Source organism: Mastomys coucha, unplaced genomic scaffold (genome assembly GCF_008632895.1).
Source record: "Mastomys coucha isolate ucsf_1 unplaced genomic scaffold, UCSF_Mcou_1 pScaffold21, whole genome shotgun sequence".
In the NCBI taxonomy this organism is placed as follows: domain Eukaryota; kingdom Metazoa; phylum Chordata; class Mammalia; order Rodentia; family Muridae; genus Mastomys; species Mastomys coucha.
In genome coordinates, this window is record NW_022196904.1 from 47,682,392 (window position 1) to 47,709,747 (window position 27,356).

Sequence of the window (27,356 nt, forward strand, 5' to 3'; positions counted from 1 at the left end):
GAGTTATCCAACTATTACTGTTCTTATATTCTTTATGCTGCTTCTTTCACATAGACCCCTGTGCCTTGAGGGGTACGAGATTGATAAAGATAATTCATTAGGACTCAGTGACCCGGAGTCTCTCACTCTGAACATTGTACAGGTCTGTGTTTCTACGTTAATTACCATCTCTTGAAAAAGAAATTTCTCCGATGATGCATTTGTCTATATCAATACAGGGATACACCATTATGAGTCATTTTATCTTATGTTTCTTTAACAGAATAATAGTAGTAGGTTTCCCATTATACCTATGACCTCTCTAGATTCAGTTTCTCAGCTACTTTAGCAGTGTCAGGTATGGGTCCAATCTCATGTAGTGGGTCTTAAAGCCCATCAAAAGGTGATTGATTATTACCATAACATATTGCTTATGTATATCTTGCCAACAGATTACTAGGTTCATATCTTGGTGATATTGATGATTTCTTCTTAGGCAGTATGTAAATAATCTTCCAGTATCATAAATGCTAATCAGTAGTGGAGAAGTTTCTTCTTAGATACAAACTCTACATGTTCAATGACATAAGGATGTAGCATCTTCAGCAATAGGACCTTACTCTCATAACCAGTACCTTTTGATTTTGATTGAGGAATTGAGAACACCAACATTTAGTTATTATTGTTTATTGATTCCAACTCTATCTTTTTGTGTTCTTCTTTATATTTTGTGTTCTGGAAATTCTAGCTTTATTTGTTTTCTTTCTGTAGCCTCTTGAGTATGCTTCTTTTTCTCTTCAATCCAAATTGCTGCTTCTGGTATTCTCTACAGGGCTGATTTATTAGACATAAATTCTTTTAGTATGTTTATATCATGGAAAATTTTTCTTTCACTTTCAACTATGGCAGATGGTTTTGCTGGGTAGTCTGGGTTGGCATCTGCTGTCTTTAGAAAGATCCAAGCCCTCTGGCTTTTAATGCTTCGATGGGCAAGTCAGTTTTTGTTTTTCATTTTGTTTGTTTTGGGTTTTTTAATGGTATTTTAAAAATTATGTGAATTGTGAATTTTTTCTTACAGCTTTCAATGGTTTTCTTAGTTCAGTATATAGTTAGTGGTTAGATCATGTGGATGATTTTCCTGCTAATTTAGCATTCTATATGCTTTTTGTATCAGTATCAGTATTTCTGTGTTTCCTTAATTTGGGGATGTCTTCTTCTATGATACTGTTGAACACTAAGCAGTTGATATAGAAGGTGAGGGGCCTTCACTGGGACTCTCTCTCTCTCTCTCTCTCTCTCTCTCTCTCTCTCTCTCTCTCTCTCTCTCTCTCTCTCTCTCTCTCATTTTCTATCCTTTTTTTCAGACATGGTCTCACTGTGTAGCTCTAGCTGACACTGTGTAGACCAAGCTGGCCTCAAACTCGTAGACACCGGTCTGACTCTGCCTCCAGAGTGCACCACTGCAACTGGCTCAGATTATTTTATTTTTTATTTTTATTGATTTAAGTTTTATTGCATTATGATGAGAAAAGATACATAATTTCAATTTATCTGAATATTTTAACATTTAAAAACATATTTTAAGTAAATAGAATTATATCACATTCTTCTTTCCCTTTTGTACCCCAACTCCTCCCAGAACCCCCTTTCAATACCTGCAATACCTTTCATTTATTTTTATTTTGTCATATTCTTTAAAATTTATAAGTATTATAAAAAACAAAAGTGAGTATTATAAAAGTTGTTTGACATAAAACAATCAATTGAACAGTCTTATGTAGATGCTTGTCTACAGCAATACTGAAAATATACATATATTATTCTCAATATAATTTTAAATAACTCCAAAAATATTAACTGTATATTTTAAAATAATACATCACTATTAGTTTTTTTGAATGAATATTGAAGCCACCTATGTGACTATCTTCTTGGCTAACTGATAAGAAAAGAGATTTATGCTTTTCTACAGCAGATATTTCTAGAAGATATATATTAACTTCATTTACTTCACTTCAAATCCTAACTTTTCATAGCACCAGAAAACTCTCTTTTCTTCAATATCCCTGAGAGTGGTCCAAGAGACTCTCAAATCAAAAAAGCAATGTCTTGAGTAAGGTTTCTTTGGACTTAGCTCTTGCCCCAAGTTACTTGTGTGAATATTTAAAATTAACCTTGTTGCATATAAACTTCAAGACTCATTTCATAAGTCTCATTCCATATAAATCTTCAATTATTCAATTTGTCAATGAAGCTGTAGCTTCTTCAGTATGCTTTCATGCCTTTTTTGAGAATCAGTTGACTGTGGTCATGGTTTAATGCTGGGCTCAGTATTTTGTTCCATTTGTCTATACATTTATGTCTAATGCAACCTCATGACTCTTTAGATATCATAGTTCTACAATGTGCCTTAAAATTAGATGTTGCAATGTTTTTGATTCTGCTTACTTGTTCATGATGGCATTCCTGTTTGGTTGTTATACCCTCCTAAAAATTTTGATATTGTTTATTCTAGTTCTTTGAAAAATGAAGGATACTCTGGTAACAAGAATTTGGGTAGAAGTTGCAAGGCAGGTAAAGGAAGGTTATGTGTAATTAGTTCATGATGTAAACGCGTGTTGAATTATATGTGAAAACATGATGTATACACATGATAATGAACATGTGAAAAATTAGCACATATTAAATAAATTAACTTTATGTTCTTTTCAAACCAAATTACAAAGATTTTATGGCATTCATTGTAATACACCAACAATACTACTAAGGAAAAAGAAATCTCAGGTAAAATATCAATTTTAAAATCAGTGAGTCAAAAGACAGAAGACAGGCATGCAGAAAGCAAACGTATTCCCTTTGAGATGCTCTCTAAAATTTGTCTCAATGTAGAGTAGTATGTAAGGTACAGAGATAGAGGAGAAAAGAGCAACCAGTCTGGAGAAATCAGGAGGATTTTACACAGAGTTTGGGGCTACCATGAAGTCAGAAAAGTAGTAGCCTCAAGTTCCCAGAAAGCAAGTGACAAATCAGAGCCTGGAGGTACAGGGCTGTGAGCCTAACTACTTAGAAGGCTGAAGTGAGGAGATAGCAAAATGACTATCTACCTGGGCTGTGGAGAGACCTTCAGGACAGCTTGGGTAGCTTTCAGTGAGACCCTACCTCCAATTAAAACATTGAAAGGCTGTGATTTATAGCTTAGCTTGGTGTACATACATATAGCCCTGTGTTTTATCCCAAGTGCTGAAAGAAAAAGTAAACAATGACAGAAATAATCCCCCAAATAATAGTTTCCTCTCAACATATTTGCTGACTTAACTGCACAGAGTAGGGACAATCATAAAGTTGAGTATATGAGAGAGGCCTCAGGTGACACCTCTGAAGAACTGCACCTAAGAAAATGGAGATACCTGTGTCAAACGAGCCTCAGTGAGACACTGTCACAGACTTGCACAGAGGAGTGAAACACAACTTAACACATTCTGGTGCACAATCAACACTGCCTGGCATGATGTGAAGTAAAATCAAACAACACAACAGAATGAGAACCAGAATTGGCCAGATATGGCCATTATTTCATCTGAATTTAATGACCTATGTATGTAAGACAATGAATTGCAACATGGAGATTCCCCAAATGGGCCACTGTTAGAATCAAACCAGAATTTTACAACCCAAATTACTAAATTTTAGAAGTGAATATGTATATATATATATATATACACATACATATATATATATATATATACATATATATATATATGTGTGTGTGTGTGTGTGTACATACATATACATATGTATATACATATATACATACATATGTACATATATACATATACATATATATTTGATTTTTTCGAGACAGGGTTTCTCTGTATAGCCCTGGCTGTCCTGGAACTCACTCTGTAGACCAGGATGACCTCAAACTCAGAAATCTGCCTGCCTCTGCCTCCCAAGTGCTGGGATTAAAGGCATGCACCACCACCACTGGCTTCCACTGATCATTGGACCAGATGAGGAAAGACTTGGCAATTAAAAGGTGAGTCAGAAAACATGGCACCAAATACTGTGTAGAGGTGAAAGGGAGGAAGAAAAAGAACAGACAGTAGGGACAAAGTGGAGTCTGGGAGTTTTCAGGTGACTAGAGTCACAGAACACAAGAAAGGAAACAATTATGAGGCAATGTAAAAGATTACAATGAGAACACCTTCATTTGTTTCTGGTTCTTGAGATGTTCTATACTCCCTTATATGCTGTAGTCTCTGAATGTCAGAACTTGTTCATCTTGTTTAACTGTGGTCATTGTATCACTACTGAATGCCCCTTCCCATTCTACTATCCTCTACCTAGACTATGGCACTCACTTTCCTACCATCTTAAGAAATAACATTTGAATAGAGTGGGATCACGAGTATTTGTCTTTCTTGTCTGGTTTAACATAACATCCTCCAGCTCTACCCACACTTCTGTGGATGACTAGACTCTTAGGATAATAGCTAAGGTTCATATGCAATATGTTATATTCATTAATGATTGATAGATTGACTCTGTAACTTGACTGTAACCAATGTTTTTGTTCCACAAAAAAATGTATATTCATGGTCATGGATATGTTATTTGCCCTTATTTCATCATTATACAGTGTTTACTAGAATCTAAAAATGACAATGTAGCCATATATATATATATATATATATATATATATATATGTATGAAATTATTATGTCAATCAAAAATGACAACAAAATAGAGTAACTTTTTTCAAACATGAATGTAGAGTATCAAATTCCAAAAGCAAAAGTGCATAAACCTTAGATTGTAAAAACCACAAAAGCAAGGCAGTCCCCATGTTGCTTTAGCCATCACTTCTTTTATTTTTCCTTGAACAAGGATGCTTTTAGAAAAAGTTCTAAAAAGCAAGAGATCATCTTTCAGGATGATTCTTCTCTCTATAGTGAACAATGCTGTCTGACATCCTTCCTTAAAACTTCTTCTCTAAGAGGACAACAACAGTGAGGTTGGTGGGCCTCAATTTTCTCCTATCACCCTTATGACTGTGCAGCATTATGGGTTCCCACAGCAGATGAGGGATAGTAGAGCACTGTCCATACTGAGGACAAGCTCTCAGAGAGCCCATAGGAGTAGGGACACTTCCTACCCAAATCAGACTTGGGCCTACTCAACCACATAGAGACAAAGGCTATGTCATGATAGGTCATGATAGGATCAGTTAGGCTTCTGTTTCCCCTCCAGAGATCTGGGTTCTCAGAAATCATGTGACTGGTAGTCTGAAATTTTAACTGATAATCATGGAAAGCCCCTGCCTTTTCCAATGATCTCTGCTTTTTTTGAATTGGTGCACCATTAATATTTGCCTATCTTCAATTGGGTCTGAATATGCAAATTAGGTGCATTTTCGCTCTTGTCCTTTTTCTTCCTCTCTTCACTGACTCAAGCTATATGGACTAGCCATCCAATAAACATACTGTCCTCCAACTCAGTGTTCTGGATCAATTATATTCTCCATACTTAACTCCATCTCCTCGGCACCCTGAGACCACCGGTGTGCAAAGGCTGGGGAGGGGTAGAGGACTCACACAGCATGCTATCAGTTCTGATTACTTAGGTTATAAATCACAAGGTTACATATTACAAGGTATATTCTAATGATGTCTAGCCTGTTGCTGTGCCTTCTCAGCCATCTGCTATTCCATAAGTCTCAGTGATTGGGCTTCCACAGATGAGATGGTGACAGAATATTCAAAGAAGAAAGAATCAGTGTAGAGCCACACAGAGCATGACTACAGTCCTGTACCATTTGGGAAAAGTACAGAGCTCTCATAAGACCAGCTCAGTGGTTTCCAGGGCTAGTGGACAGAGAAGGTATTAAATAAAGATATGAGTCTACATGACCCATACTTGTTACACAGAGTTCAGGTTGCAAAGAAAGAGCCTTCCTGTTACCTCTGCACTTTCAGGTTTCTCTGTACTTTGTGTCCAAACTTCCCGGAGGCAAAAATTAAATATTTTAATTTTCAGAAAGGAAAAGTAATCCCAAACCTGTAACGTGCTGAGTCCTCATCATCCCAGTGCTTAGGTGAAGTGGCATTACTATAGCATAAACAGCTGTCATTCACTCCATTGCCTTGTGGATGTCCTGAGGTGGCCACCAAGCTGACCATACATAGAATCCTCCCTATGAGATGTGACAGCGATTCATTTAACTCAACACAGATAAGAACAATGGGCAGCTCATCAGTACAACACCCTGGAGATTAAATTTTCTGAAAAGGCTATGTCAATTAGAGATTCGCAAAAATGAGCTGAGATGTGCTTTCTTGATTCTGAATAATCTGTGTCTACCAGGAGCTATGCACATCAAGCTACATTGCAGTGGCCAACGCAGAGGATGCTATGACAACTCTGACTAAAGTAATATTCTCTGGTTCCAAAGGGAGTAAGCATTAATAACTGCAGTACATCAATTTCAGTCTGTGAAATGTACTGAACTCTACTCCGTTTCACTGTCTAGCTAGAAGTTCTGAAATTAAAGCCCCAGTATTCAAATAGTCAGTAAAAATCCCATGAAATGCCAGTATGAACAGACATTGTCTTTCTTAATTCGCTGATTGCTAAGCAGTTATTTGGGATAAATTGTATAATCTTATCAAAATTTAACATTGTTGCTAAACCTAGATAGAAACCTTAAATTATGAAACCCTGAAGAATACACCTCCAAATGATACTTTTTCTTATAATACCTTCTGTAATTGGGTTGCTTTAATTTCTGCCATGTACCTTTTATTGCTGACTCAACCCTCATTACACACTTACTGTCAATTATCTATTCAATACTTTTCATTTTTGGCCAGGTCCACATTTCACTTTTGAGCATCTTATCTTCTTAAACTATGGTGTGGCTTTACAAGTGTGTGAATTGAGTCTTTTGCGATTCTCACTCTCCCGCAGCAAAAGGACTTTTGAGAAGCATCTTTGAGGTTGTCTCAGGAGGTAATGGAGGTCTCTCAAGAGGTCAGCCATGTTTCTATCCACAAGCTGAAGTGTGGGTCTAACTTCACTCTAGCACCATATACATGGTGGCCTTTGCCTCCCTCAGAGCAGGACTCTCCTGTTCTTGCCTTACCTGCATTCAGCATGATGCCAAACATACAGCAGCAAATATTTAATGATTGAACAAACAGGAAGAGAGATTCATTAACAGAGAATATAGCAATTACATATTTGTGGGGAAGCCAAACCCATTTGCATTCTAGGCAAGCACTCTGCAATGCTGCAATATCCTCAGCCTTGTTTTTGTTTTTCATTGTTGTTTTTTGTTTGTTTTGTTTTGTTTTTTTGTTTGTTTGTTTGTTTGGGTTTTTTTGAAACAGAATCTCACTACATAGCTGAGGCAGGTCTGAAATTCATAATCCTCTTGCTTCAGCCTTGTAGTGATGGGATTACAGGTACTCACCAAGACTGACAGGTATGCATATGTTTCCTAAAGATGCCCTAGCTCATCCTATGGTTCACGGTACTGAGTCAAGATAGTGCATCTCATCTCTTCCCCAGAAAGTCAGATACAGGAATCCCTTAGAAAAATTTCACCCTGCTAAGATATAATATTAAATATGCCACTATTCCAGGGTGAAATGCATCTGTGGTTCAGCTTGTTTGTTTTTTCCTAAAGAGGAGTTTCCATTTCTCAGAATAAAGGGCAGTCACCTGTACTGCACACCCTGCACTGTAGGAGATAGGAAATCTAAGAAGTATAGAAACATAGGCATCTTCTTCTAAAGGGTCCACAATACCAATTTGAGAAGGACCACTTTTTAAACTTTTAAGTTACACTTATTTATTTGTGTGTTTGTGTGTGTATTGTGTGTACATGTGTATATGTGTGTATATGAGCATGCATGCTACAGTGCATGGAAGTCAGGAGAAAACATGTGGAAATCAGTTGTTTCCTTTTACCTGTGAGTTCCAGGAATTGAACTCAAGTCTTCGGGTTTAGCAGCAAATGTCTCTATCTCTTGTGCCATCTTGCCATCCCTTATTAAGATCATTCTTTAACATTTGGTGGAAGCGCCAAAATTCAAGATTTAAATTCTAACATGGGGATCGAAGAAGGTAGAAAGGCACTTGCTTAGCATGCACAAAGCCCTGGGTTGGATCGACAGCACTGAATAAACCAAGAGTGTTGGTACACGTCTATAATCTCAATATTCAGATCAGAAGTTCAAGGTTACACAGAAAATCCAGGGCCAGCCAGGGTCACATGATACCATATCTCAAAAAAAAAAAAAAATCACGAAAGGATGAAGCAAGAATTACCAAGAGTTCTTAAGATATCTGTATCAATTCATAGAACACATGTTCAAGAAGGCTTTTAGACTTTTACAGACCTAAGTTATAGCTCAGACCTCTGCCATCTCTCTTCAGGCCTTAATCTTCCAGGTCCAGAAATATTTCTTATCCAACATTCACTCATCTCCTCTTGAGTCACACAGGGGACCTTGTAAGGCTGACCCTCATTGGCAAATGACCATGCTGACTTCATTGCAAAAGTTTGTTCCAACCCTGCCAATCTGCTAACTTGTCATGAAACGAGTGTGACCCTAAGTGAAGTCCTTGTCTTCTCTGAGGAATGTCACTTAGGAACATCCTCTGGCACATTTGATTTCTACACAGAAATGCTTGACCAGAGTATAATTATGAGCATAAAGTGCATCTTCAATCTCTCAAGAGCTTGATAAACCTCCAGGCCCACTAATGTACCATCCTTACTACAGTGATGTGTGATTGTGTCTATTGAGGGAACTTACAGTGATAGAGATAAATCAAAGTGAGACACAAAGGTGCTAAGAAGTTGTGTGAATCAAAAGCAAGCAAACTAAATCCCAGAGTAAAAAAAACCAAATACATTAAAAATGAGTACTTTCTCAGCACAGTTGGCTGAGTAATTACTTCCCAGGTAAAGGAAGATTACGTTTTTTTTTTTTTTTTTTTTTGGTTTTTCGAGACAGGGTTTCTCTGTATAGCCCTGGCTGTCCTGGAGCTCACTCTGTAGACCAGGCTGGCCTCGAACTCAGAAATCCACCTGCCTCTGCCTCCCAAGTGCTGGGATTAAAGGCGTGCGCCACCACGCCCGGCTTGAAGATTACGTTTTTAATTGATTTTAACACACCAGCCATTTCCACCCATGTGTCGTATGAAGGAAGTTTCTTTTATTCATTTCACCCCTCCGCTCACACTTATAGATGACACTAATATTACTTTTCTGTTTGGAGGTTTTGTTTTTGATGCTACCGATTACACGTGGAATCTCAAACATGCTTGTATTCTACCATAAGCTACACGTTTAAGATTTTTTTAAAAAGAGAATCATGTATAACTTAATTTTACCATGATGTGGTGCCTTCTATGAGAAACAGAAACTTTCAATATTTGGCAACAAAAGAGATGTTCTTGCTACTGATTTGGAATTATTAATCCAATGCACTGAACTCTGCACATGCTGGCCTACTGGCAACTCCCTGTCCTTTCTCTTATACATCTCCCAGATTCCGAGGAACTAGGCACAGAGAAGCCCCACATGGGACATTGTTGACAACATCAAATGACCTTCTATGGGACTTCTACATGCATCTAATCAGGAGGCACACCACAGCTGACAGACATGTCAGGTGGCCTAGTGTAATGCATTCTAGTACAGCATCACGTGCTTAGCAGCTAAGCACTGTCCACGTGGAATGACTTCTCTCACTGGACTTATGTGCATCCCTAATATTAGTGACGTTTCAAAAAGCCAATGAATACACAACCCTAAATAATCCCATCTGAAAGGCATGTGCTATCTATATATGCAAGAATGGGAGCAGCTCTTGATCTTCAGAGCAATGACTCACTGCTGGTGTCGCACTGTCCCTTCTGATTCTTAAAGACTATTTTCAGTATCATGGCACTTAACACTAGAATCAATAGTGGGCTTCAAACCTGCTTGATAAAACTGCAACAGAAGTCCAGTGGAGACTGTGAGCATGAAGGTGCACAAGAGCCACCAAGTTAAATATAGGTGCTTCTTACCATGTTTATGGATGACACAGGACCAATGCTGTTAACATAAATGTCCACATCGATCACAGTTGGTTTTACTGTGGAGGAAAAATACATACATGTTAGTACTTTATGGTATAGTGAAAAATGAAGAGCACAACACAGTCAATGTCTGGAGGACTCAGCCACTAACAGCGCAGGCCTATGCTGCTCAGGTGCTAGATTTCTCTTGGGGACTTAATTTGCATTTAAAACTAAACTCATCTTGTCTTCTTAACATTTCAAAGGATGAGAGATTCTGACTTGTATTTATTGAGCGGTTGGAAAATAAGACAGCTACCCACTGCAAGTTGCAAGTAACAGATGACTATAAAGATTTTCGATGTTACTTAAGTTGATGTTTATGGCAAAGAAATGAGATAAAATATGAGGCATTGCATGAGTAATTTAATGCCAAACTTGCTATAAAGCTAAATCATGAGATATGCAATATCAGTCGTAGATAAAAAAACCTACAGTTTCAAAGCAAAGTTCTACCGGCTCCAAACTCGGAAGAAAAAAATGAAAGCATGGTACTTCTTATCATCATTATCCTTTAAGGAGACATGCACATGTCTAGCACAGAGTTATAATGCTGCAGTCAAAGTAAAAATCATGTGAATCAAAATACGACCCTTTTCAAGGGTGAAGGTGCACAGTTGCTGTGAGCAGCACACATTCAGGTTAAAGTTGATACAGAGATCCTGTGTGCATCACACAAGTACGAGCGTGCATAGCTCCTGTGACTAGCACACACTGTAGGTTAACTGTCACTTTAGGTTCAAGAAGGCAAGTTCCTCTTCCCTTGCCTGGAGTGGAACTGAACACCACCAATGAGGAGACAGGGGGTCTGCAGAGCCTGAGCTCAGTGTCCAATGGCCTCTTCAGGAGGGAACCTCTTTATCACCATTCAGGGATCGACGAAGGAGAGAACAGAGCCAATTTCAGAATATATCTGCCCAGGAGGAACATAAACAAGATGCATGAACTTTTTCTGCATGAGGTTTCCATAGAAACAAGATTGTTTGCTTCTTTCAATGGGCCTCCTTCAGTTTTGCTAAATAACTGTTCATTCACAAATGGACTCCACACTCTGCTTCTGGAACTGATTGATATCTGAGTTTCCAGGCTCAAAAACTTAAGAAACCTATAGCCAGGACAGTAGTTTTGAGACTTTCCTAGATGAAAACAATTGTCATGAATTTGAGCTAACTCTGTGAACATCTGTCAACACCACTAGTTCCAAAGAGCTGTTGGCATTTTGGACAAAAGCCCCAACACAGTTCTACTGCTATACACATGACAAATTTCAGAAAAGCGTGCTCTAAACCCAAAACTAGGATTCTCTGATTATCAAAATGATAAATAGCATTTTCTTCGCCTTCCCTGGATTCCTTGGTGTTCTCTTTTCACATACAACAGCCTTAGATTTGCTGTGCAGACTGTGTGACATTAGCCAAGACATTTTGCAAACGGCTTTTTGGGTTGTTTCAGAGTATTTATTAGAGTCTGGATTTCCAGAGTTTATTAATCTCATTAAATTAAAAGGGCTTTCAGACACAAAGCCTGAATGGTTTAAGTGGAAAGTGTGAAATGTATTGAGTGCAATCACATAGCAAAGGTTTTAAGGAGGCCCTCAGAATACAGACATGCATACACACATACTCTCATAAATGCTGGGGAAACCACTGCTTTTAGTAGCTGTTACTGAGCAAATTCATGATAATGTCAGTGGCATATCTTAAAATGCCATCTGACAGCTGTGCCCAGGAAACATACAGGCCACACTTGATCATTCAGACCCTACAGATACAGTACTGACAAAAGGCTTCCAACAAGGTCATCAGACATCTAGATAGGGAAATAGCAGTGTTTTTGGCAAGCAATACTAGGAAAACTAGATATCCAAGGGCAAAGGAATAAATTTGGACCTTTGTACCTCACTTTACATCCAAAAATAAACTCAAAGTAGGTTAAATAAGTCACTGTATCTAAAACTATAGAAATAATAAAAGTAAAGATGGGGGTGGGGTACTGTGATATTTAGTTTTGCTATGGTATCTTACATTCAATATCAAAATCTCAGACAATAAAATGAAAAAAAAATAAATTTTACTACACCAAATCTAAACCTATGTACAAAAGGCAGAGCAGAATAAAACAGCCACCTTATCACAGGAAAAGCAGTTGGGAGTTGTGTATTGTGACGTTGACAAAGAGAATAGTCCCTGCCACCCACAGGATACTCAAGTAGAATTAAACACCATTAATGATAAAACAAAAAATTAGCCAGGCACTGACAATGAGAGGAGAGTAGTTCTCAACATATTAAACAGAATTGCCACAAAGCATAGCAATCCAACATCTGGGTATTTTACTAACAGAAATTCAAAGAAGGACTCAATAGGTACTTGAATGTCTACACTTGCACTAAGGCCATTCACAATAACTGAAAAAGCAGAAACAGCTCATGTCCACAAAAGAAGAATGGATAACCAAAGTGGGGAATAGTATGGGATTTTACTTAATCTTCAAAAGGAATGAACATTTGATACATGGTAAACCACAGATGAATGATGAAGGCCATATGCTGAATAAATGATCCTATTATAAGGCAAATACTACATGATTCCAGTTATATGAAATACTCCCACGTAGTGAAATTCATGGAGATGTCAGTGGCTGCCAGGGGTGGTAGAGTGTGGAATGATGAATTAAGCTTTAATGTGTATGGAGTTTCAGTTCTGGAAGATAAGGAGTTCAAGAGGTGGATAGTTATGACACAACCCAATGCCACTAATTTATACTTCAACAAAAGTAGTTAAAAGGGCACATTTTATGACATATGTCATAAATTATACATAAATAAACACACAGAGATATTAACCATAATAATGATCTGGAAACCAAGACCTAGACAATTAAAAGAAGAATGAGATCTTTCAAAGAAGTAGAAAAGAATAGCACTGGGAAGGACCAGTTTTCTGGATGAAAGGGAAGAGATTCTATTGTAAAAGTATAAAAGGGGCACTAGAAGTGGGCGCCATTTATTGGTTGAAAAACATATTAGCTTGCAATTCTTTATTTGAGTTCTTCAATACCCTTTCTGAGTATTAATTTTGTAAAAAAATATCAGGGTTAGTATGCCTAAGAGGATTGTGTGTCCAGGAACACTGGGCAAGCTTGAGAAACAGCCACAGTCCTCCCTTCAGAGGTTGCTGTGGCCCTAAGGGGACAGTGTAGCCTACATTTCCCCTCAGCTCAGTCACAAAACCATACCAGATGCATTCATATTTTGGGGTTTTTGTTAGTTTTTCCTCCACTCCACCATGCTATTTCTCACCATACTTTAGGCAAACAACGGGAACAGTGAGTTACTATTTGAGCTGTCAGTACCAAGACAAAACCCAGGGCCCATTAGAGAGGCACATGTCAGGCCTTTCTACAGGCAGCACAGGCTCAGAGGGTGTGATCTGACAATGAATACAAAGATGGGTAGCTGACCCTTAGTCTCTAGAATGTATAGATCATCATACTCTCTCCTGGTTATTGTCATCACCTCAGGAGACCTGTAATGGTAAAAACTGAAAAGAAAAATCTTAAAGACAGTTGGTGGACTCAGTGCCTCTGAGACTTGATATTAAAATCTCTTCTGTAGTATGAGCTTTTTATTAAGCAATCTTTTGTGAGAAAAAAATACATTTTTTCCAACAAGTTATGTCACATATATACTTTGCAGAAAATTTCTAAAATAACATCAGAGAGATAGAGATAGATAGATAGAGAGAGAGAGAGAAAGAGAGAGAGAGAGAAAGAGAGAGAGAGAGAGAGAGAGAGAGAGAGAGAGAGAGAGAGAGAGAGAATCCTCTTTAATCTACCACTAGCTCCTTATTTCTCAAATTAACACCATAGCAATTCCTTGAGAACTCTTGGTTCCAGGACCCTCACAGATATAGAACATTGCATGCTATAGTCCTTTACATGAAATTGTATGATACTTACATGTGAACTATACAAACACCTCTAGATAACATGAGGAATCTATGTAAACATTATGCAAATAACTGTTTATTCTTCACAAGAACTTTAGAAATAAGTTTTTCTCTGTAGTCCACATCAATCCACAGCTGTCTAGATCTACAGATGTAACCAGTGGGGACAGAAGGTAGATGGCATTTAAATGTTAATAAATGTCTTCAATTTTCCTACATTTAACTCTTCCTTTTTCAGCCTGGGGCCTAATAGAAGCCATCAATCTTATTTATTAAGTCAAGAAATACCACTATAAAGGAAGAGCATCTGTGGTCTTCACTCATAAAAATGATTACGAGCTGATTGGAGAGCATTGCTTGGCTTTTTCCAAGGAAAAGCATTATCAAGATGGTTTCTAAACTTCTCAAAAGTCCACAGATTTAGGGATTAGGAACACATCATGATGACAGAGCACATGAAAGGGTGCATCAGGTCCTGGATTCAATCTCAACAGTTCAAAACAAACAAACAAACAAACAAGACCACACAGCAGGAGCAGCAACAGCAACAACAACAAAACCAGCCAAATTGTGACAAACACATCATACATACACACCATAGCATGGTTTGCTGTCAGGCAGTATAGACTGGAGGCAGTGTAAGCTCAAAATTCCAACAGACAGTACAAACCACAGGAGAAACAGAAGCTGTGCTTGGCTCATATGGATACATCTCAAGTGTTTCTTTCAGAGAAGGAGGAAGAACATGAGTCTACCAAGAAGAATGAGGCTAAGGATTCAAACAGAACCCCTACTATGACTAAGCGACAAGTATAAACGCACAAGAGGCTCAGATATCTTACTTTCATTGACCTGGCCCTTTTGATTGGTGCCTTTTTAGGAGAACTCATTCCCTGATATCTGTGGCTCTTGAAGGAAAATATATTTTACATGAAGTAACTGTGAAGCAAGATCCTTCTCTGTACCTATATGTTATATGGTTGCTCTCTGTTTTAGACCAAGAAATAGTGTTTCCCAAATAAGATCTGGTTTCTGAGCAGCAAAGATGTGTGATTCACTGTGTCCCTCCTGCAGTATCACACACAGAAAGGAGTCATTATGATACTGTTGTCTAGTAAAAGCTCTAGAAAGTGGGACTGTACAGCTATTCTAATTAGTTGGCTTGTACATGTTAAATGTTCAGCTGAACTTGAGAACTATAATATGATGAAGAACTTTAAACATCCTCTAGAACATGAAGACATCTTTGAGTTGATCCAAGAAGTCAAGTGGGCATAGCTCTGATAGATTAGGACACTCCTGAGAGTAAGCATCTGTTCCCATGAAAATGATTTTATCTTCCTGCACAGAAAAAAGTCTGAAAATGATATTGGGACAGAAAATTAAGGGACTTACATTTATTCATAAGTAGGCAGGAAATGGGCAATGACAGAAACACAGATTAAAATAGATGGATACTGGATATAATAAGTGGGAATACAATATGATATAACATAACATAACATAATATAATACAATATCATACTGCTTATAATAAGTGCTCAAGGGATAGATGCTGCTGTGGGATTGGGTAATTTGAGGCTATGCATGGGAGGTAACCCTAAAGCAATCCCATAGATGTACTAGTAGGAAAGGAATGCAAACCCCAAGCAAGGTAGCATGGTCCAACCAGGTCTGAAATATGGAATTTTCACAATGTCTCTGTCTTAGTACCTCAACACCAGATGGCTGCTAACAAAGCCAATTTGGATAGGCAGAAGATAGTTTTACTATCTCACAATAAATAGACTCTCAGTAACTTACAGCTAGAGCAGTTAAGCTGCTATAGTTAGATGCATGCAACTAGAATGCCACATGCTGCATCTTCTGCCTTTCTAACCATGTTTACCTTCTAATTTGGCCTAGTCACTTACATTTCTAATTTTTATAAAAGATTAAGTTTTGAAAGCTTAAATATGAACAACTTAAATTTAAAAATAAACAAATAACATTAATGCATAAAGGCTACTTCAAGTAGCTGGGAATTGGTTTTCCAATCTTCTCGGTCTTTGGGGACAACAGTGGAAAATCTTGTCACTTCCTGTACCAGCTGTCCATTCTTTTACATAAACAAGTCCTACTGGGCACTAAACAGACTGATCTCTAGTCCATCACATGCTGTGTTCTCTACTGTGTTCCTTCCTTCTACTGATGACCACATAGAAGCAGAACAAGTAGCTATTAGTAAATGGTTGCGTACAACTCCATTTTGGCTCTCATTCTACAGACTGGAAGCTTGAGGCATAAATGTACAAACTATGTGGGGTAGCTTTCCAATGTGTGGCAGCCTGAGTAGTGGAAAAAGCAAGGATTCTGAACTCAAATTCTAAATTCTCTACTTTGGTAGAGAGGCTTAATGGTATTTTTCAGAACAAAGAATTCAGTGAGAATATATTAATATTTTTAGTATCCATCATCTTCATAATCATGAACACAATTATCACCACAAGTAATCACTGAAGGCTCCTTAAAACTCAAATTTTCTATCTCCATGGCTTACTTTAGATCTGTGGGTAATGTGTAAGCGATAGCATGCATTTTTCCAACTTGGAAAAGTCTAGGTTTGGGAAAATGGTTGAAGAACTTCAGTAAGAAGTACATAATAGACAGACTTGCTAATCAGAAAGAGCTGACAACTCTCTGGGTCAATGCAAAACTGACTCAGCTAATCACTGGAAGGCCAATGTGGGTGAAGTCAGCATTATTGCTGGTCCCATTCCAGCTCTGGGAGAGGATTATTGAGCCATCTGTTTCTGCTTCTTAGGGTGTATACCAGATCCAGCCTCCCTTACTCCCAGAACTGTAGGCAGCAACTCAGAACTTTTCAGTCTTGTTCTACATATACTTTCCATACATGACCTCTGCAAGGCTAGAGGGAGTTCACCAACACAAAGAAAGGCTTGCCACTGTGAATCAGATTTGAGAAATGCACAATAAGGCAACCAAGTAATACACATCGTTGTTAATGGAAGCAAATAAACAGATTTAGAGAGTATTCTCAAAAGAGAAGAAATATTATATTTCTGAGCTACCGTCTTCCAGAACTGTGCCTGGTAGTTACTCAAATGCTTCTAAATAGCCGCCTCCTGAAAGAATGTATAAGCAAGACTGTAAAGTACAGAAAGCACCTTCTGAGTCTTATAACCCTAAGCACACACCTCTAAGATCACACTGTTACTGCCGAAATAACTGGGGCTACTGCGATTTCTCTTCTTTATCAGGAAACAGACTGAAGAAAACTTTCCACCTAACCACTAATTTTATTGATTGTAATATGGAAGGGAAGGTTTAAAAGGGCCTTTCATAGTACTTTCTCTAGGAATCAATTTTGAAATATGTCTCTACATCTGTCTAGGAATATCAAACATCAAAATTCATGCTCTGGAAAATCATGCATCCACAGAAGATTCCAAGTGCCATTTGCATTACACCTTTAAGCAAGGAAAAGACTATATGTGTGGCCACTAGCATTCTCACCATGCTTGTTAAAGCAGTCACAAGGTGACATCAGCAAGAGGCAGAACAGGAAGACCTGAACTCTCCAAACACAGAGATGGCAGCTCAGTGACAGCACACGAACAATTGCCTCTGTGGCAACACCAGAAACTATGAAAGGGCTCTGGCATCTTTGAATTATAGAACCAACCATGGAAAGCCCGGTGGGAAGATTCACAATATTGTTTGCTTGATCCCCAGTCTGCAGCCTGGCATATTCAAGAGAAATTGCAGTTCCAAACTTCTCCCCGATGAAGGAGAAAGAAGAAGACTTTGCACATCCTGGCTTTTGCAAACAGAGACTGATTTCTGACTTATTTGAATTTAACATTACTAGAAACAGGGTAAGAGGTCAAAAAAAAATGGCTTCTGAGAACACAGTCAATAAGTATATCTGTTTTATACAATTGATGTTAAGTTGATATCGGTTTGCCAGCTGAAGGGTGAAGGTGCTTACCATCCGGGCTGAGGACTTGAGTTTGAACTACAGAGCCCACATGATAAAAGGAGAGAACTGACACCTCAAGGTTGTGCCCTGACCTCCTTTTGTGGTAGCATCTATGTATCTTTCCTAGAAATAAATAATTGCTTAAAATAAGACATACTATGTGATAATTGAAAGATTAAGATTGACTGAATAAACATCAAGACTCAGTTACATGCTCTTTCCATGAGACACACATTTAAGATACATGACAGAATACAGGCCAAAAGTTAAATAATTAAAAGCTATTTCATAAAACAGGGACACAACCAGAGTAGTAATTCAAAACTCTGGACAGACAACAACTGTCACAAAATTCAAAGAAGGTCATCAGAGAATGAAGAAGTGGATGATAAACAGGGCATAGATATAGCAACTATTAAAAACCATATGTATATAATATTAGATTGCTCAAACACAGGAAATTAACAGAGAGGAATGTGAAACAAAGCGCATAGTAAAGGGAACTGGCAGACAGCAAGAGTCCAGATTCCCTGGAACTCCTCCTCTTAGTGTGGAGTTCTCTTTCATTCCTTACCTCTCCAGGCTTATTCTTTGTCCTTCTTCAGCCTGCCTGCAGGAGCCCCTCCTCCACTGTGAAGGGACTTCACCTCTTGGTGGGGACTCAGCTTAGTTCTTTTCCAAGGGCCCCCTCAGAGTGCCTTTCTAGGCCCTTTTCTTTTGTGTCAGATACTGATCTATAAAAACACTTTCTACCAGGAACCCCCAGTGGCCACATTGGACTAGAACCCAGGAAGATGATTTTCCCTATTATTCCTGTCCTCCTTTACAATCTCTCCAGGTTTATTCTCAGTCCTGTAGCAGTCTGTAGCCATTCTGCTTGCAGAAGCCCCTCTTCCCTCCTTCCTTCTTTCCCTTCCTCCCTCCCTCCTTCCATCCCTCCTTCCCTCCATATCCTGGGGACTCTACCCCTTAATCTGAACCCAAGATCTCCCTAGCCCTTTCATCCCTGTATCTCCAGTATTATTCTTTGTCCTTCTTCCAGTACACCTCCATTTCATGGGGAGTCTATTTCTTGGTACAGACCCAGGTCTTCCTAGATCTTCCCCAAGCCCCTCTCAGTCTTTTTCTCCTAGCTTTTATGAATTCCTTTCTATCACCCTGAGACCTGCAGCAGCATTCCCATAGGCATCCTAATTGCCTATGATCCAGAAAAGGCAAGAGCAATCACAAAACAGAACACACACACACACACACACACACACACACACACACACACACACACACACACACACACACACACGGGGGGGGTGGGAAGCAGATATAAACATAAAGAAACACCTCAATATTCCATATGTCTCATAACTCCAGATACCAACACTCAACAACAACAACAACAACAACAAATTTAACATCAACAGCCAAGACATTATGCTTCCTCTAGAAGCCAGTAATCCTATTGCAGGAGGCCATGAAAATGCAAAACTGCTGAACCACAACAGAAGGACTTCAAAATAACAATTATGACCATGTTCGAGGACTTTAAAGAGGATATGAATAAATCCCTAATTTAAAGATCTGAAAATATAAACAGTATAATGAAATAAGATGATTTAAATGTGAAAGTAATGTTTAACATAGAAATAGAATCACTAAAGAATACTCAAACAGAAATAGAATTGGAAATGAAAACTTGAGAATGTTAAACAAGAACCTCACAGTTAAGATCTGCCAAATATTCCAATACATGGAAGAAAGACTCTTAAGTGTTGAAGACAAAGTAGAAGAAATTGATTGGTGAGTCAAATAAAGTGTTAGGTCTATAAAAAATTAAGCTCATATACCAAAGATATGTAGGATACTATGAAATGATTAAATCTACAAATAGTAGATATAAGAGGGAAAAGAATGAGTTCAGGTCAAAGGCATAGAAAATACAAAAAAATCATAGAAGAAAATTTGGAAACTTAAAGAAGTGCCAATCAAGTATAGAATCATACAGAACAGTAAATAAACAAGATAAAAAAACTTCTCCATGACACATAGATAATAATCATGTACAAACCAAAGAAAGGATATTAAAAGCTGCAAGTGAAAAGACGAGGCCATAAATAAAGGCAGGTCCATTAGAATGATACCTGACTTCTCAAAGGAGATTCTGAAAGCTAGAAGCGCCTGGGTGGATGGATGTTCTTCAAACTCACAGATGCCAGCTCAGAGTATTAAACCCCGCAAAACTATTACTCACAATTGCCAGAGAATATTCCATGACAAAACCTAAATTTGTGTTTTGGCAATTTCTATCTACCAACCAACCTAGTTCTACAGAGGGTACTAGAGGGAAAACTTCAGTCTGAAGAAGTTAACCACACTCAAGAAGACACAAGAAATAAATTATCGAAGAACAATAAATCAAAACTGGGGAAACACCCCACACCATATCAACAAAACAGAAACCAATGAGCACTGGTTTTTGACAGCTCACAATATAGATGGCTCAACTCTTTAATAAGAAGACACAGACAAACAGATTGGATTACAAAGAGGGATCCATCTTTCTGCTACATCCAAGAAACTTACTTCACATCAAGAAACAGACATCATTCAAGGTAAAAGAATGAAAAAAGGCATTCTAAGTGAAGGGAACCAAAACAACAAAAACAAATACAAAAAACAAAGCCATTTAAGTATCTTGGGGAAAAAAAACAAAAAAGCAAAAGAGACTTCAAAGCAAAACTAATCAAAAGAGACAGGAAAAACACTGCAAACTCACTAAAGGGAAATTCCACCGAGGATATTTCAATTCTGCACATTTATGGACCAAACACAAGGGCACCAAAGTTCATAAAAGAAACAGGACTACAACCAAAATCACAAATTTAATTTCACACAGTGATAGTGACATTAATACTTCCCTCAAAACCAATACACGTTATCCAGACAGAACCAAAGAGAAAAGTGCTGGAGTTAAATAATGTCATAAATCAAATGGACCTAGAAGACATCTACAAGACATTTCACCCAAACACACAAAAATATTTTTTCCACAGTAGCTCATGGAACTTTCTCCAAATATGGCTAGATACTTGGACAGAAAGCAAGCCTTAACAGATATAAGAAAAATGATGAGACCATCACAGATTAAAGCTGGATATCTCAAAATAGGAAAAAAAATTAAGCTTACAAACTCATGGAAACTGAACAACTCACTTTTGAATGAAAAGTGGGTCAAAAGAAAAATCAAGAAAGAAATTTAAAAACTTTTAGAATTGAATTGAAAATAAAACATGATATAGCCAGACCAATGAAACAATAAAGGTAAGTTGTAAGAGGCTAGATCTCAACAATAAACAAAAAGACAGAGAAAAAATATCTAAACATATAAAATTAGAGATAAAAGGTTGGATATTGTAAATGTCACAGGGGAAATTTAATTAACTCTAAGAACATACTTTAAAAATCTGTACTCCATCAAACTGGAAACCTAAAAGAAATGGATGAATTTCTTCTAATAGTCTATTTCCCAAAGTTATATCAAGATCAACTAAGCAATTTAAACACATTTTTAACCCCCACATGCAGGAAAGAGAACCAGCAATTAAAAGTCTCCCAACCAAAACATTTCAGGGCCAAATGTACAGAATTCTACAAAAATTTCAAAGAAGAACTCTTTAAAATTATTCACAAAACAGAAACTGAAGGAACATTTCCTCGTTTGTTTTGTTTTAAGATTTATTTATTATGTATGCAGCATTCTGCCTGAATGTATGTCTGCAGCCCAGAAGAGGACACCAGCTCTCATTACAGATGGCTGTGAGCCACCATGTGGTTGCTGGCAATTGAACTCAGGTCCTCTGGAAGAGCAGCTAGTGCTCTTAAACTCTGAGTCGCCTCTCCAGCCCCTCCCTCACTTCATTTATAAAATACCTATTACCCTAATCCACAAACCATAGGAAGACCAAACAAAAACAAAAATAAACAAAAACCCCAAACAAACAACAGAAAAATTAAAGAGCAACAACCTTTATGCATATACTGTAAACTGAGTCAAAAAGAGTATCTACCATGATCAAGTTGGCATCATCTCAGAAATGCAGGCATAGTTCCACATATATAAACCGATTAAAAGTATTCTACCACATAAAAAGACTGAGAGACAAAAAACACATGATCATCTCATTAGATGAAGAAAAGGCCTTTGCCAAAATCTAACATCTTTTCATGATAAAAGTCTTAGAAAGACTAGAAATAAAAGGGGCATACCTCAATGTAATGAGGGCAATTTCCTGTAAGCTCACAATCATTATCAACATAAATGTAGAAAAATAAAAGCATTTCCAGGAAAATCAGGAACAAGTCAAGATTTTCTACTCTCTCCATACCTATTCAATATACTACTTGAGGTGTTAGCTTCAATAAAACTTCTTTATAAGAACAGAGAAGTTATTAAGATCAGACATGAAAGAGGATACATTCAACTGATTTCATAGAAATGAAAAGGGTTTCAGAACATTGTAAGATATTTTACTTAAAACTGAGCTGAAAACTCCAAAGCAAATTTAAATAACTTGGAAGAACTGGACCAATCCCAAGAAATATATAATCTACCATTACTGAAGCACAGAAATAAGATATCTGAGTTACACCTTGACTGAGATTGAACTCTCCAGGAAAATCCTCTAACACAGAAGAGCCTGATGTTTACACTGTGATATGAATCCTTCTCGAACTTTTTCAAAGATAAAAAGAAGGAGCGTTCCAAGCTTAGCCCATGAAATCCAAGTTGCCTCACACCAAAGTCAAGAGCTCTTCAAGAAAATGGTAGACTAATATCATTGATCAATGTTGACAAAAAAAAAAGGAACACTAGAAAAGACATGCAGGACAGGGACATAGATAAAAATGAAATATTACTGTTCTACTAAAGGAGTGTAGCCATAAAATGACTCCTAAGACCATTCTGCTATACCTATTACACACACACACACACACACACACACACACACACACACACACACACACACACAGGCCTTGCTCGACCATCATTAAATGAGATCTCTCTTATGTTAAATGGAACAAATACAGAGGCCTGCATTTGGACATTGTACAGAGAGTGAGACTCCTTAGAACACTAAGTCCTAAATATAATGCCTCTCATCAGATTATTTCCATCAGCAGTCAGTGAACTCTATGGAACAGGAAGCAGAAAAATTATAAGATTCAATGAGAAACAAGGCCTTCTGAACACAATAGGATCCATGTACATATGAATTTATGGACACTGGCAGCATGCACAGGGCCCGTATAGGTCTACACCAGATGAGGTCCCAGTGTTGAGGAAAATAGACATACATTCTTATCTGTAACCCAGAAGCCACCTCCAATTGACAACCACTAGCAAATAAGGCATTAACTCTCTCCAATGGAGTCTAACTAGGTATACAAACCATTCTTAAGAGGAGGCTCTGTAGGCATCAATTTTTTGAAGACCATTTTAATAAATGTTCAACCTCTCCTCTTGACCACCATCAACCAGAGGCAAGTGGACCTGTTTAGCAATAGTACTTTTGGAGGTTAGCTTAATCTTCTTTGTCAGCAGTTCAGTCCCATAGCAAACACCAAATACAAACATGCAACCTCAGTCCAGTCCTCTCACCAGGCAGACACCAGGCATGAACCACCAGCAATTCTAAGTCAATCCTGAAGAAAGCACAAGGTTGGACAACTGGTCTAAAGCGAGGCTGCTAAAGCAGCAAGAAGCCAAAGGAACCTCAGGAGCAGTTCTTGGATGAGTTTTTCTCAATGGCAGTGTTACCTCAAGTTAAGTGCTATGTAAGGCAAACCAATACATGTGTGTAGTTAAGCCAAGAATAGCAAGGAGGAGCAAACCAAACCAATGCTCAATGCTCATCTCCCACTCTCTGTGAGGTCGTATTTATAGTCCGTCATCACGCGTCCTTTCACGTGTTTGGTATATCAAAACATCCTTTCACCTGTGTCTGCTTGAGGGAAACATTCTTTCATATGTCTGCCCCAGCAAAATATCCTTCACTTGTGTACCCCAGCAAAACATCATTTGACATAACTGACTTTCCAAATAGACCAGAAGTTTCCACTTCATGCCCTGGGTATACAATCCCTTATCCCTAATCTAGAAGCTGTGTCTAATTCCAACTGCTAGCAAATAAATTATTAGTTCTCTACAATAGTGTCTTACTGTGTATAAAAACTACTGTTAAGGGGAAGTCCAGGCCCAACAATAGAGTTAGTAGAATCTATGGAGGGTTTTGCCTCAATGTTTTGTCAGGTTTCATTTTGTTTGTTTTGGTCTGTTGTTGTTGTTTTGTTTATTTGTTTTTGTTTGTTTGTTTGAAGAACAGTAGTTTTTAAGGAGGCCTGATCATGGAATTTCCTATCATCTCTTCCTGTAGGCTAGCACTTCCCCCCAAGCTGCCCATCTCATTGGTCTATGAAATAGCCCTATCAAATGAATAATCAGGGTTTGGAGTCTGTCTGGTTTTCCACTCCCTGACTTAGTTCCATAACAGATTTTTCTGTTAACTTTCCAGCTTCCAGATTTCAGGGTAGGCCATCACTAACACCAGGGCCAGCACCCACTACTAGGTGAGGGATAGAGGGGTAGAATGCCTTTGGCTTATCTTTGAAGTTAGGAACTGCAAGCCACCTGGTACAGAACGTGGACCCTATTTGTTTCTTACAGTATGAGGCACTCAAAATAGTCAAAACTCCAGCCGTGGACACTGAGGAAACTGTCAGAACTGATTGGTCTTAGCTACTAAAAAATATTTTTGGTTTTAATGAATTGTTTCAAAATTTTTCAGTATTACAAGCAGTCTGATGGGTTCTATTAAAAATTATCTTCCCAGAGTTGTGATTCTGAATATTCCCCCAAAGCTGACATATTTTAAGGCTTGGTCTCCAGTCTGGCACTATTTGCAGATTTCAATTCAATGCTGGCAGGCCACTATATGATCCTAGCTCCTTCCTCTCTACTTCTAGTGTTCTGGCCAGGAGGTAAACAGTGCTTTGAGAGAAATGGATCACCCAGTCATGGACTAGAACCTCTATAATCACGTACCAAAATAAACCTTTTCTTTTATGAATTCATTAACATGAGTATTTATTTTAGTATCAGAAACATAACTATTATACCCCCTCTCTGAGAAGAAATGACTTTCTCCCTGTCAACCTCAACTAATAAACAAAATTAGCAGGCAAACACTTAGCGGCACAGAAGTCTAGGGACTGAAAGAGAAATAGCAGGCTGAGCATAATCCCCAGTTTCATAGATTTCATATTGTACTGAGTATACCAGACATCAATCAGATAAACTAATCAATAAAGTAGATATTTATAACAGTGATTAGTCTGACAAAGAAGCAAAACTAGGTGCAGAGATAAAAAGAGACTATAGGAGTTCACTCCCTGCAGTTCTTCTTGCCACAAAATTAAAACAATGATGTGCTTAGTTTTTCATAAGCATATGACCCAGTAACTCTGGATGTATGTATGATATGAGCTCTAGAGTAAGATATGTTGAAACAACATTCTTGAAAATAGTCATAAATAATTAAAAAAAAACAAGTTATAGACATCAAATTATATACCCTGGCAATTCATCAGTCCCAATAATAATAGACATAAGAAAACTACACATGCTGAGTGAACAGTAAAAGAAAAGGAAACCCTAAGTGTAGTCCAGATAAAAAGGCCCACAGAATAAAAGACAATGTGAAGATGATTGCTGGTGTCTCCTGAGAAAGAACAGAAAACAAACTGCAGCAACTGGAGATTATTATTCAATAGTAATAATAAGAATAATATTATTCAACAATAATAATCCAAAAATAAAAATAATTTATAATTCTTTTTGTTTGTTTGTTTGGTTGGTTTTTTTGAGACAGGGTTTCTCTTGTAGCCCTGGCTGTCCTGGAACTCACTCTGTAGACCAGGCTGGCCTTGAATTCAGAAATCCACCTGCTTCTGCCTCCCAAGTGCTAGGATTAAAGGCATGCGCCACCACCGCCTGGGTATAATTTATAATTCTAATCTCAAAATATACCCCTCAAAAAAGATCAAGGTAAAATTAGCATCTTCAGTCAGAATAAAGCCAAGAAGGCTCAGTATCAGAAATAGGCAAAATTTCCCACACTATCAACAAACCAACCCAAATGGCCATACCGTAAAGAGCATCGTGTAAGGAAAACTAAAGACAATTCGATGTCCTGACTTGGAACACTTTCAGAAAAGCAAAGAAACTGTGAATGGAGACCGGAAATGTTCTAGTTAGAGGCCAAGTGTTGTAGAGTTTGCACAGCTCACTGAGGAAGCACAGCAGAGAAGTGACCTTTGAAACAAAGCTGTAAAAATCTTGAGACTCAGACAGGTCATGCTGTCAGAAGACAGAAACAGTGGCCTGGAAAAGTGCAATGCTGCTTCTGTGCCAGGATCACCAGGGAACTCCTCTGCAGTCCACTCAAGTAATACTTACTATGAGCAAAACACATCAAAGGAAAGTGTGCTTGGAAGACCTCCATAAAGTGGAAACTGCTGAGAGCAGAACCTGTTGGATTGTATGGTACAGGATTGTGTCAAGAAAGATTTTGTTTCACAACTGAATCTATCCAGACTACTCTGGGAGGGGGATTCTGGGAGGGGAGTGTATGGATGAGATAAATGTATGACCCTATAAAGCCTACGGAGATCAGCAGCTGGGGCCTTCTGTATCTGTGAAGTGGTGGAATTTGACCGAAGTCAGGTACCTCAAATTCCGAGTCAATTAGAGGGTTTGAAGTCAGAACAATAACAGATTTGAGAAATATCTGCAAACCCAAGGAGATAGTGGATGAAACCAAAGGTTGGTGTTACTCTCAAATGAAGACACAAGAAGAAGCAAAAATGTGGTTTAATGAATGGCCATTAATCCAGGTGATGGGGAAAGATATAAGAAATGGTTAGTAAGTCAGGAAGAGATAGCTTACTAAGGCAGAGGGACATGTTTACTCCTCTGTGGGAGCATGCTTGTGACCCTGGGGAAATGTCCAGCCCTTTCTAATTTGCTTCCTACTGTGGACTGATGATATTGCATTTAAAGCCTGGGACCTCACGGTGAAGCCCTCTTAACGATAAAGACCTCACAGTTTGCCTTGAGGATGAGAGCAATATTAACAGAATACTAACATGAGTTAGCATTTGCTAAGCATCTGATGAAATTATGGGCTCAGCAGTAAACTTATTAAATAAGGCCAAGACAAACATACATATGGAGAAACTTTAAAAAAAAAAAAAAAAAA

The 27,356-nt window shown here is 38.0% G+C and overlaps 1 protein-coding gene across 1 annotated transcript in view; it reads right to left on the reverse strand.

The window, feature by feature from the left end:
• The window catches only part of Gabrg3 (gamma-aminobutyric acid type A receptor gamma3 subunit), a 644,969-nt gene that overhangs the window by 582,355 nt on the left and 35,258 nt on the right, over positions 1-27,356 (reverse strand). Inside the window, exon 3 of the mRNA XM_031386826.1 lies at positions 10,063-10,130. Within this exon, the coding sequence (XP_031242686.1) occupies positions 10,063-10,130 (68 nt within the window). The remainder of the gene's footprint in view (positions 1-10,062; positions 10,131-27,356) is intronic.